Source organism: Artemia franciscana, chromosome 9 (genome assembly GCF_032884065.1).
Source record: "Artemia franciscana chromosome 9, ASM3288406v1, whole genome shotgun sequence".
Classification (NCBI taxonomy): Eukaryota; Metazoa; Arthropoda; class Branchiopoda; order Anostraca; family Artemiidae; genus Artemia; species Artemia franciscana.
Genome location: NC_088871.1, coordinates 14,349,422 through 14,363,520, shown reverse-complemented (window position 1 = coordinate 14,363,520; position 14,099 = coordinate 14,349,422). Strand labels below are relative to the sequence as shown.

Here is a 14,099-nt window from a genome sequence, read left to right as displayed (position 1 = left end):
GACTATTTCTGATTTAATCTGGTCGGGTCCCTGATACACCTACCAACTTCTATCGTCCTAGCTTATCTGGAAGTGCCCAAACTAGCAAAACCAGGAACAACAGACAGACATTGCGACCGCTTTATGGCACTTGGCCGACAGGCAAGTGCATAAAATCGACTCTGGTGCTAATACTTACACAATTAATAACAACTCACGGCAGGATGAAAACTACCTAAGGTTAACACAGTTACGCACGCTCTTACTCCACTCTTTCGAGTTTTCTCTCTGTCGGGAATTTAATATATTGTGCACAAATAATAAAACTTAGAACCTTGAACCTCCTCTACACCCCCCAAGAAGTTCAAATCACCCTTAAGACTTCCTCTCACTCCATTTAGGGATGACGTGCTTTTCGTTTATCCCTAGATGGTTGGCCGAACTGGACGACCATTAGCAATCTGCCATCTTACATTCTTACACCGTGTCCTAGCTATCTTCCCTAGAAAGCAGGATATAACTTCATTTTTCTTAATGCTTACTGTCTGAAATACGGTCAGTCAGAGGGCTTCCCAAAAACCATACGCAGACAATTCCTCTTAAACTACTTAGATTGGCTCTCGGAAGAATTTGTTACCTTTACTGATAGCATCCTTTTTTAATCCTGCATCAGAAACTCAATTAGCTTCCAAATTAGCTTCAAATGGTTTGAAATAAAAAAATTTCCGGAGTCTCAAATTTGCCTAAATTTAATGGTAGTTCATACGCCAAAAGGATCTATGCGCATCCGGAGATGAATTCTTCACAAGCATTAGGTAAACGTCGACGTTTTAACACCTTGCCATTTTCAAAAACATATAAATTTCAATATGTTAAAAACTGAAACTTTTTCCTCTCCATCTGTGTATCACTAAACCATTCAAATTTCCTTATTATCTCTCATTCCACATCCCAGACTTATCATAAGGCAAACATTTACATAGTCATAACCTTTAATTTCAGTTCCAGCTTGGATCTACAAGGAATGTATACTCTTTCATGTCCTAATGTATTTTTTTTAATTTGCATTGGTTACTTCCAGATGTTTATGCTTCTCTTCCCGTAATTCACTGCACCAATCGATCAATTACGAAAACTCGGTCAAGTGATATTTAGCATCCCAGGAACGCCAAGAATACGTTCGGGTTATAATCAATTCATCTATTTCTTGGGTTGATTCCATTTACGGCTATGAAGTGGAAACAAGAGTGACGCATGGTATAATGCATGGAAAATATATTATTCGGGTTATATATTTGTATATTAGTCGGGTTGGAGGTAAAGTAGAGTGGAAGCACCCTAACAATATGTTAATTAAAATTTTTCTACAGATTATGAAGAAAGAATTGGGGCTTCTCAATAGCCCCAAATGAGGATTAATATCATTTGCATTTACGTTCATGTATTTACGGGCGTTAATATTTCGGGGAAATTTCGTAGGAACTACTTTTAATTTGTGGAACTACTTGTCACAAAACCCAATCAGTGAACCTTCTACCTTTTTTTAGAGTAAACTGGACCAAAAAAAGGGACCAAAAGTGCGGGATAACTTTCTGATTAAGAAACACTTTAAGTGAAAGCAGTTGGCCACAGTACCGTAAGGCATCCCCTTCTGTCGTCTATTACATTTTGACCCTGCCTATGGCTAATGGCTAAGTCCAGTTTTTAATGCTTACAAGTTTCAGTGATATAGCACTTGTGTGACTCCTATCTCTGCAGAAAGGGGCATAGAATTATATAACATTGCCTAGGCAATACAATTACAAGGATATTGGCTAACAATGAAAAAAACATAAGAATTCCATCCACGATGGCATCAAACTGATAGAGTCGTCGGTGGTATCAACACTAAATCCATTAATTGACTTTTAAACTTGTGGGATCACTTAAGTATTACCGAACAATAAAAAAAACATAAAACGTAACATATCAATTCTAAAAAATAGTCTGAATATACCAGTCTGTAGAAGGCTTTATTCAGAGAGATGGGAAAGGATTTGAGTCACCAAAATGATTGAATATGTTGAAATTAGACAGCCAAATAATGATGATACATTCAACCAACTTTGATCACGTTCTTGGCACTTGATGAGAATGTTTATAGTTTTACCGACATCCAAGATCTTATCAATCAAAATATTTGTACAATGTCCTATTATGTGCTATTTGTGCAACCTATGTACACGTGCAATGCACTATTTTAAAACCACTAATATCCCCTACACACATTATCAATTTTGCGCTTCTTAGGAAGAGAGGGAGCACAGTTCTCTTCATTCACCCCATCCCCCCTATGAACCACAATATAAAAGAGTGACTTATTATAAGGTGTTACTTAATGTAAAAAAGAATCAAACCAACATTTAAAACACAAAAATATATTATATATAAACAGAAATAATATAAATCAGAACTGATAAAAGCTAAAAAGATGAAGTAAAGAAACATACCTGAAATAACGCTCAGGAGCTTATGATAGAACAGCCTTGGAGATATGCATCCAAATTTTAGGTAAGGACTAAGAACTGTTGTACTTGGCTCTAAACTGTTTGGCGATGTTTGGGGCTTACTAAATTTACATATCCACTCCTTAAATGATAGTAATATTGATAAATTTAAAAATTAGGAAACAAAAGCAAGATGAAATAGAGTCCATGAAGTATATATTATATATATATATATACTTCATATATATATGAAAGATCGAACCCCAGTTCAGAACAACCTATGGCCAGCCCGCTTACAGCAAGAATGTTTTAACTGCATTAATAGATTTGAAAAATGTTCATGAAGTACTGTTGTCCTGGAGTTTCACTTCCCCAAATGATTCTGTGTTCTCCCATTACCTTGGCTGGGCTCTTTAGGACAAAGTCAATCGAAATGATCCATATAAATGGAGATAGGATGCGACCGTGCTTAACTCCTGAGTTAACACGAAACCAACTATCAACCTCATTTCCAACCTTAACCGCGGTAATGTTATCCTTGTATCCTTAATGACTTTAATGTAGTTCTTGGACATACCATACAAGGATCAGCCGAATCATATTCTTGTTCATAATCTATAAAACTGAGGACTAAAGGGGTTCAATGACTCAGACATTTCTCAATTATTAATCTATGAGTAAAAATTTGATCGACGCATCCTTTCTCCTTCCTAAAACACACTATTTTTCTCTCAAAACTTTATCTAAAGCATATCTAAGTCTAAAAGCATCATAGTATTAAGTAACATTCTACAGAAACCAAGCTAATACCTCCATAATTACCACAATCATTTTTACCACGTTTATCATTAAGGAGTTTGGTTAAATTTTTCCTAATATCTAAAATACTTCGTTTTTTCGCCGTATAAACAGTCCTTGATAGCTTTATTTTTCTACTCCGCGAACACCATATATTGTTTTCTGTTTTCAGTTACGTGCCAGTTCCTAAAATTCGAAAAATATAGGAAAATATTATTAATTATTTTATTTGAGCTAGTTTAATAGATGTGCGTTTCATGGGCTGCGAAGCCTATACAACGTATAGGCTATAAAAATCTAACTTTGAAGAGAAGTTACCATTTTGTAAGCTTTAACTCAGCTGACCGTCTCAAAGACAAGTGGTCCGCTAGGCGAATTTTCTCAGGGCACTAGTTATCATTAAAACCTATTGAGAATTTGTAGCTTGACAATGAAATTTGATTAGAACAGTGGAATCGTGTCGACAAAGTTTCCCAATGAAAACGGGTTACAAGACACAAAACTTGAAGAGCTTTCAAATTGATCAAATGACATTTCTTTTCAGATGATTTTTGGCATTTTCTAAGCAGGTATGCACCAATATTTTTTAATATCTTATTTTATTATTTTTTTAGAGCTTGATTTTTCTACTCCACGGACACCATATATTGTTTTGTATTTTCAGTTAAGTACCAGTTTCTAAAATTCGAAAAATATAGGGAAGTATCATAAATTGTTTTATTTTTAGCTAGTTTAATAGATATACGTTGTATATGCTGCCAAGCAATAAATTTTGTTCCTTTTAAGTTTCGACTTCGCTTTTTACTTACATAAACAAAAAAAAATATTTCTTTCAAACTGATACCATCAGAATCTAGCGCTGGACATTCCGCAAATATAACTAATTCAAGTATATACAAAAAATGCAATGGGCTCAGGTACATTTGCTTTGTGTGTAGCGCAAAGTCCCAGTGGTATGTTTTTAACGTTAAAATCCTGATTAATTATTTTTTTTCAGTTGCAGTTGAACAGCAGAGTCTAAAATAAGATGCTATGAACAAAGTCTTCAGTGCACTGAATTAGTCTACGGGCAAAGGCTTTGGCTAGTTACTAATAGCCGACAGGTTCAACTCCCACACTAACAGTGATTTTTTCTGGGATTTTTCTTCTATCAGCACTGTTTTCTGTCTTCTATAGAAGTCATTAACTATCACTTTGACTGCATTAAATATCATTGACTACCTTCATGAAAACAATTAAATACCACTACAGCCACGATAAAATATTGAAAAATGATGCTTTAAAGCATGCATATTTTTCGAGTCGTTTCAGTTCATTTTGCTTTTGGCTAAGAAACATGAATAAAAAAGGTCAGGTGTCGGAGATCAAAAACTAACAAAGACCACGAAAAAGACTAACAATATATACAAAAATACAATACTTTTTAATATACGAGAAATAATTCGATATGTTTGTGAAAACTTATCAATTCTTAGCCCCCTTGAAAATTTTTATGAACATAGTTTATATCTCTTTAGAAAAAAGACAAATCCTAAAAGACTTGATATTTTTACAAAAATCATATATTATCTTAAATTTTCGGTAAAGCACTCAAAACTAGCAAGCAGGATTTTTTTTTGTTCATCCACTTTTAGGATCCTGGGACCCTGGGAGAGTTTGGTCTTGCTTGACTACCTAATTACAACTATTATAATGATACACACTTAATCTTTCTTTATTAAATGGGATCTAATGTAGGACCACATTTTATATTTAAAATACTTCTTAAAGGAAAACTTGTTCATTATTTTCACATAATCTACCTTCAGAAAATCACACAATTGGATATTTCCCTAAAAAACTTAAAATAAGTGCCATTCTTAGCTTGCCCTAGAATAGCCATCACAGGGCCAAGCAAGAGTAGGTCAGGATTCTTCTTAGCCCGGCGCTTGGCCCATCTTGTGGGCCCGGGAAATGTCTTAGCCTATCTTGCAGGTTATCATCTAGGTAGGTAATATCCATATTCAACTGGTTGATTTCACCACGTCGTCTTATTAAAAGGTGTTTAATTGATTTCCAGGATATACTATTGGGAATAGTTTAACGCATATAATTTTGCCCTAAGAGATTATATAAGAGCACATTTCTCTTCCCTCAATTCTATTATGCCCTTCAAAAGTAGTACCTGTCGTTTGAGCTTCATTTCTAATCTCTTAAGCGCTTCTGTTTCACCACCACGGTAGAGATGAGGTCCTAGTCCTGTCTGGTCGACTTCCAGATCATCAAGGGTGGGCACTAAGTACCTAAGGATATAAGTTAAATCTTAAATTTGGACAGCTACTGTTATTGGGAAAAAAACATCTTATGTGCATAAAAATACAATAAACCAAATTCACATCGGCACAAAACTGCAAGGTTATCTTATTCGTTACAGGAGGCGTGACACGGAATAGTTTCTCTTGTAGAATTTCGACCATAATAATTATAATAAAACTAATTAAGTGAATGAAAAAAAAAATTCTAGGGAAAAATAGTAAAACTTGCACTCCCATGTAACAAATCTCGCAGCAAGCAGGGCAGCCATCCATGAAATTCAAAATCTTATTTTTCTGACTTTCAAAGAAAAAAAAATGTGACAGAAAGCTTCTTCATTAGCTTAGGAGAAGATGCTTAGCTACAGCTGCAAAACTATACTTGCTTCATCTGCTTTCATCGGCTGATGAGGATTTCGGTTTTTCTTTTTTCTCCATTTAATTGCAAAATTACAACAAGAGCTAAAAACACATATGGCACTTGTGACGAGGTCGGAAGAGCGAAGAGCTCATATGGTAAGAGCTCTAGCAAAATTCTAAGAATCAATAGATTGATTTAAAAGGAAAATCAGATGCTTAATGCCGGTCGGGATTTAAAATAAGAGCTCTATGTCACGAGGTCCTTCTAAATATCAAAATTCACTTAGACCCGATCACCCACTCGTAAGTTAAAAATACCTCAATCTTTCTAATTTTTTCTCTCCCTTCAGCCCGCCAGATGGTCAAATCGGGGAAAACGACTTTATCAAGTCAATTTGTGCAGCCCCCGGACACGCCTACCAATTTTCATCGTCCTAGCACGTCCAGAAGCACCAAACTCCCCAAAGCACTGAACCCCACCCCCGAAATCCCCCAAAGACAGCGGATCCAGTCCGTTTACATCAATCACGTATCTACGACATTTGATTATTCTACCCACCAAGATTTCCGGTTTCCAATAACACCCCCACCCCCCCCCCCACCCCCAATGTCAACAAATCTGGTCGGGATTTGAAACTGGAGCTCTGAGACATGAGTTCCTTCTAAACATCAAATTTTATTAAGATCCGGTTACCCATTCTTAAGTTAAAAATACCTTAATTTTTCCAATTTTTCCAAATTAACAACCCCCCCAGCTCTCCCAAAGAGAACGGATCCGTTCCAATTATGTCAATGACGTATCTATAACTTATGCTTATTCTTCCCAGCAAGTTTCATCCTGATCTCTCTACTAAGCGTTTTCCAAGATTTCCGGTTAACCCCTCCAACCCTCTATGTCCCCAGATCCGATTCGAACTGAAAATGGAACATCTGAAAAATAAGATTCTTCGATATATCAAGTTTCATTAAGATCTGATCACCCTTGTAAGAAACCTCGATTTTTGCGTTTTCCAAGAATTCCGGTTTCCCCCTCCAACTCTCCCCAACGTCACCGGATCTGGTCAGGATTTAAAATAAGAGTTCTAAAGCACAAGATCATTCTAATTATCAAATTTCATTAAAATCTGGTCACCCGTTCGTAAGTTACAAATACCTCACTTTTTCTAATTTTTTCGAATTACTCCCCCCCCCCCAACTCCACTGAAGAGAGCGGATCCGGTTATGTCAGTCATGTATCTTGGACTTCTGTTTATTCTTCGCACCAAAGTTCATCCTGATCTCTCCGCTTTAAGCATTCTCCAAGATTTCAGCCCACCCCTTCCCCCCAATGATACTGGATCCAGTCAGGATTTAAAATAAGATATCTGAGTTACGAGGTCGTTTCAAATATGAAATTTCATTAAGATCCGATCACTCCTCCATAAGTTAAAAATACCCCATTTTTCCTAATTTTTCAGAATTAACTCTCCCTCCCCTCAAATCCCCCCAAGAGAGTGGATCCGTTCCGGTTATGTTAATCTCGTATCTAGGACTTGTGTGCATTTTTGCCACAAAGTTTCATCCCGATCCCTCCACTCTAAGTGTTTTTCCAGATTTTCGGCCCCCTAGCTCCCCCCCCAATGTCACTGGATCCAATCGGGATTTAAAATAAGAGTTCTGAGACACGATATCCTTCCAAATATCAAATTTCATTAAGATCCGATCCCTCCTTCGTAAGTTGAAAATACCACATTTTTTCTCATTTTTCATAATTAGCCCTACACCACCCTACCCCCCACCCCAACTCCCCTAAAGAGAGCTGATCCGTTCTGGCTATATAAATCACGTATCTAGGACTTCTGCTTATTTTCCCACCAAGTTGCACCCCGATCCCTCCACTCTAAGCGTTTTCAAAGATTTTAGGTTTTTCCACCAACTTCCCCAAATGTCACCGGACCGGTCGAGATTTAAAATAAGAGCTATGAGACACGATATCCTTCCAAACATGAAATTTCAATAAGATCTATTTTTCTATTTTTCTGAATTAACTGGCCCCACACTCCTCCCCAGATGGTCAAATCGGGGAAACGACTATCTCTAATTTAGTCTGGTCTGGTCCCTGATGCACCTGCAAAATTTCAACGCACTAGCTTATCTGGAAGTGTCTAAACTACCAAAACCGGGACAGACAGACAGACCGACAGAATTTGCTATCGCCATATGTCACTTGGTTCATACCAAGTGCCATTAAAAAAAAAAAAAAAAACAACAGAAAAAACTAACTTTGGGTAATATTAAGAAAGGAAATCGCTGGTAATGGTTGTGATATCAACTACTTATTTATTTATTTTTCTAAATAGCGCGTATTTATTATTTTCTCGTGTCAGGATTCCTTGCCAAAATTCTGTTCTTTGGCCTTTACTTGCTCCTCATAAACTTGCACTGCGACAGGCTCAAGCATAGATTGGACTGGGCCTGCGTAACTGTGTTGGCCTCAGGCGGCTTGGTCCTGCAGTGCGTTATTAGTAGTAATAGCATCTAAATGAGATATTTCTTGTGAAAAAAATAAAAATAGTATTTACAGTCTCTACCGGCAGTTCTGATCTCGCAGTTCTGTTTCGTGGCCCTTCAGCCAGGACGTACATTGGGGGGTTGAGGGCCAGCCATCCTGTGCTTTCGTGCACCCTTCCTGTATATCTTTCCCAGATTAATCCCGGTGCCCATTTAGATCTGGGTTGACTCTAGCTGAGCTTAAATAGTCGCGTCACTGACCCCAGTTCCAAACCAAATAATCAACGACACCAGGACTCGAGCCTGTCCTTATGGACAAAGAACTTAAAGTCTAGCGTGCCAATCACTCGGCTAGGACTGCTCTTATCAAACTTTCTGGAATCTCCCACACGTCTTCTGAACTAGCTTCTATACAACTTTGCTTTTATAAGATCATCCTTTCCATCAAGGAGATTCACTGGAAAACTCTCATAGTTGAGCTTTTTCACCAGCTAAAATATTGTATTCTTTCTCTTTCTTACGCATCTCCTTTTCTGCCAGCTGTTTCTTAAGCCTTTTTTTTTCTTTTCACCTTATCCACCACTAGATATGCGTAAAAACTTAGACTGGCACCATGGCCTAGTTGAATTAACTCGATTGTTATTGGGAGCGAGTCATGCTCATTTTTTAGTCTTTTCATTTTATGGCGAAGAATCAATTCTAGCGTTGAACATCATAGATTTCACCAAGACTTTTTCTTTGGTAAGCAATGACACCAGCTTCAAAAACACTTTAAAGAAAAATATTGAACCAGTGGTATCAGTCAGAAATAACCAAAAAATAGAGTGTGAAAGGAAAGAAGTTGATCATTCCTGGTAATAAAATTTGAGAAGAAAAACAGAAGATCTATCTCCCATACTTTTTTTCTGAATTCCTGATCATCTTTCTGACTTGGTCCAATTTCTTAAGTTTTGTAGAAAATCTGAATAGGTGACAGTCCTGAACTAGCGATCACACAGTGAGAGACGTAAGAGAAAAAATATTTACTTAGTATTATAGTTCAAGAATGAGAGATAATTGATCTCACGTAGGATTACCGAACTGTACAAACTTTCGGAATAAACTGAAACAGTTTTCAGTCCTTAAGCCCAATAAAAATAAACGAAAACTTAAAGATCCTAAGCGTCCCACATTTTGTATTCATATCCTATGTTATTTATTCAAAAACGATTTTGAAAACGGTAAGAGCTGTGTTTTGAGTCTTTTATCTCGTATTTTTATTTGACCTCTAATAAAATAAACCCCATACGAGTAACCCACCTGAAAACACTGTCCTCTTCTGTGCTATATAAAAAAAAAAAAAAAAAAAAAAAAAAAAAAAAAAAAGTTTTCTCGCATTTTCATATGCTGATCAACTTTCCATTACGACCGTAAAGCAATAAATCAAAACATAGATTTACTAATTTATGACAGTTTTAGTCGCCTCAAAGAGGAGTTATCAACAGTTTTCTTCCTCATAATTCTTTTTTCAAATGAAACTGTGCAGGATCAGATTCTTCATAAACCGCCAATAAGAATACTATAAGAAATATTGATTAAATATTATTGAACGGCAGCTTTTTTTTCTTTTAATGTACTGAAAGCGTGTAGTACTTTATATTACAAGAAAAGAATAAAAAAAATTATGTAAATTACTTGCACTATTCACAGTATGCTATTTCGTAGGCAAATGAAAGTTGTTTTTGCTTAATTTTTTTCACGGGTAGATTTGTTGCTTATTAAAACTACAAAATTTAACACGATTGAGTTGTAAATCAAATTAAAAAAAAAAAAACAGTAACAAATCATGATATTAAAAAAATATGGATAGAAAACTAACGGCCATAGCACACAATTGCGAGCCATAGATATATGGCATGATATTTCCTTTTTCTAATATAATATTTTACGGTGATTACATATCTAAAAATATTTTTCTTTATCATGTCGGGTTTTCAAGATATCGACAAAACACATTTCTTAATCCCCTTTTGTTGGATGAAACAACATAGAAAGATGTTTAAGAGCTCATTTGTACACAAATTTCTGCATGTATATCTTTTCTAGCTATATTTTGATGCTGATTATGAATTTAAATTATGAATCTATGATTATGAATCTTTGCTATTGTATCTTTTCTAATGTGATTTAATTAACATTGTAATTTTAGTCCGTTTTGCTAGGAAAATCTTACACGTTAAATATAACTAGTTTTAACCGAAAATTTACCACATTGTATCTAAACTTAGCGTTTACGCTTCTCTTATGGGGGGGGGGGGCTTTCTAATGTGATTTGATTAACATTATAATTTTAGTTCGTTTTTCTAGGAAAATCTAACACGTTAAAAAGAACTAGTTCTAACCGGAAATTTACCACATTGTATCTAAACTTAGATACAATGCATCAGTTTTGAAGATGCAGACAAAACACTTCTTGATTCTTTTTCGCTATATGAAAAAAAAAGATGAAATATGAAAATGAAAGAAAAAAAGATGTGTAAGGGCTCGTTTGCAGAGTAATTGTTGTATCTATATCGTTTTCTAACGTAGTTGTTACAGAAAAGGCACTAGACTCATAAATTCCAAGCCGGCAGGTGTTGATATAGTTTAAAAACCCTTCAGCCAAAAAGTACAATGGGGGGGGAGCCATCCTTCACTTTGGCACATCCTTCCTGCTTACCATCCCCATACTTCTCCAGGTACCCATTAAGAGCTGGATCAACTCTGGCTGAGATTACAGTCACGCTACTGGCTCCTGTTCCAAGCCAAATAACTGGCCTCAACAGGAATCGAGCCATTGCCCTTCGAACAGTGTTCCAAATCCACGGCCCCAACCACTCGGCTAGGAAGAAACAAAAATATTTTCCGGGCCTCGAAGGAACTTCTCGTTTTTAGTAAATGGTACCCGCATCGGTCGTATATTCTACACTGTAAGATTCCTCAATGGGGCAACTACTGATTTTTATTTATTGGCATGTCCTAGTTAAAGGAGCATTCGTAACATCCTGTGTATTCGTTGTTATGATAAATTTGATTTATATTATTGATCTGTCTAATCCACATATTTTGTTTTCTCAGAAAACCCTTTACTACTTAAAACGGTGTTATAAATAATAACATAACAAAAAGCCTGTTGACTAGTTTGAGGGAGGACAAGGATTAATCAAGTTGTTGAAGGGAACCCTGCCCCAAAAGCACTTTAACCATACACCAACAGTATCAAATTAAAAACAAATAATCTTACTTCTTTCCATCAATGGAGTGGATGTTACTAGGTATTGAAATTGGAGAATCCAATGGAGACTTAGGATGTCCTATTTTCTTAACCAAACTTTCAAATTTCTGGTAAGTCATGGGCGTGGCTCCGTTATTGGCTTGTATAATCCTGAAAGTATATTCTAACAGCTACTATCTTAACCCTTAATATTTGGCAACACTGAATTTAATTTGTCATTTTTATCTTCCTCTTTTATAAAAAAGGCTGTTAGCCAAGCCTGTATTTAGACTTGGATTTATAGAAACATACTTGTGGATTTTAAATACATAAACAAAAAAAACGGTTTCAAGTGAAAAACAAACAGAAGCTATCATACACTTCGCAGAGTTGCCACCTATTCCCTAACTCTTCAATTCATACTCAACTAGGAATTTTCTTTCATTGCTTCAGGAACTTAAAATTCATAAATTAAATTTGTGTTGTAATGCACAGAGAGCAAAAGTAATTTATTTTTATTTGCTTTAAATAACAAGATTTTTGGTTTAGTTGTCACATGCTGGGTTCGAAAATATAATTTTATACTGGCTATAGTTCTTCCAATTTACAATACTAATATCACATTCAACTCCCTACTATTTACGCTAAAATTTAACTTTTGTATGCCAAATTGTTCAACGGCAAAAGCTTTTGGGTGTATTTGCTATTCACAGCAAAATAAGAATATACTGATTGTTTGTGGTTGTTGCCCCCTCAACTGCCCACTCGTAACAACAAAATTCAATTTCAGTTTCGTCAAAATTTCAGAAAACCCCCTCCCGCAATAAAAATAGAGCTCTCACCACCGCAGGTACCAACAATACATGTAAAGACCCTTCGGCGCATTATACTGAATTATCCCATGCAGAAAATTGCAAAACTTGAAGCTGAAATAAACTTTTTGAGGAATTAACCCTCCACCTAATAGTTGATCTATAGCTACGTAAATGACAAAGAAGTCATTGATTTAATTTAGTCAAATTAAGCTTATGAATAATCATAGACACCACAATGTTGTTGACCCAATAAAGAAAAATGTGTCACATATGTTTTTTTCAGTAATATAAAATGGATATTTGTAGAGAACTGTAGGAAGGATTGTTTAATCGTATATAAATTCTAAAACCTTCTTTTGAGTCAAAAATCCATGAGGGGGACGGGGGGCAAACAACCATCCTTGTCAACAGCCCTTTTCCACCTAAGTGAAACCGCACTCCCGCTTGGCATATAATAAATATTTGAGAATAGCTATTTTATTTAGACCAATTGAGAAGACCCAAAACATGTCCCCAGGTATGACATGATCCGTTCAGTCCCAGGAGATGGAGGGTCCAAATTAAGTCAACATTCAAGATAAATGGAGTCTGCGTACATAAATTTTAGCAGAGAGGTAGAACTAATACAATTGGTTAAAATACGAATCGTGCAAAGAATTTGGTCTAGATATTGACAAAACCTTAAGGCCCACTTCCACGCCCCCATGCTCATAAATATAAAAAGGTGTCCCTATTTCAACACACTACTGTTCACGGACTATTTATGGATTTTTTTAATTTTTTTTTCAATTAACTGTACCGACTCAAAACACAGTAGGAATGTATTTACCAAATAATTTTTTTATTATTATTATTATTTACATTAAAGTTAATATCCAAGGGTTTCTGAATTCACTGACTTTGGCTAAAACTCCAATTTCAAATGCTCACATGCTTGTAGTGTAACTGGGAAAGAACTCCGAATTATGCAAATAGCGAATTTTAAAACAAGACTTTCAAGGATAAATTTTAACAGAACGAAGAACAGGTTCTACCTTGTTAAATCAGGACACAGTCCCTACTTTGGTAACTAGGGTCCCACAGCTATTTATGAGAATAACCCTGCTGTTGTTAAGATAGAAAATGAGGTAGATAGCTGTTTTCGTATCAAATCAGGAGTTAAGCAAGGTTATGTTCTATCCCCATTGATATGGCTCATTTTGATGGGCTTTGTCTTAAGGAGCAGAGGAAAGGCAAGGAGAGAACATAGAATCAACCGGGGAAGAAAAATTCTCCTGAACTTAGATTATGCTGATGATTTAAGCATCCTAGATCAAAGTTTGAGCAAAATGAATGAACTCTTGGAGGTTTTCCGAGTTGTTTGGTGCTAGAATAGGTTTGAAAATTAATGTTCAAAAGACTAAGTCGCTAAGGCTTGAAATAAGTGAGGATGAAAAAGTGACAGTAGGTAACGAAAAGATTGATCAAGTGGATATCTTCAGTTACCTTGGTAGTATTATTAGTAAAGACGGGGTGCAGTGAATATGTTGAAAGTAGAATAGATTGAGATGGAGGATGAGCGTGCCTAGCTGTGTTGACCTTAGGTAGCTTGGTGATGTGGTGGATTGTTAATAGTAGCAGTAGGGTCCCACAGCTTCATAAGCATTTA

General features: G+C 35.9%; 1 protein-coding gene across 1 annotated transcript in view; it reads right to left on the bottom strand.

Moving 5' to 3' along the window:
* LOC136031040 (cryptochrome-2-like) overlaps positions 1–14,099 on the bottom strand; it is a 52,906-nt gene that overhangs the window by 19,219 nt on the left and 19,588 nt on the right. The window contains exons 4-6 of the mRNA XM_065710234.1: positions 11,667–11,807; positions 5,428–5,545; positions 2,469–2,607 (exon numbers count right to left, since the gene is read on the bottom strand). Coding sequence (XP_065566306.1) covers positions 2,469–2,607; positions 5,428–5,545; positions 11,667–11,807 — 398 coding nt within the window. The remainder of the gene's footprint in view (positions 1–2,468; positions 2,608–5,427; positions 5,546–11,666; positions 11,808–14,099) is intronic.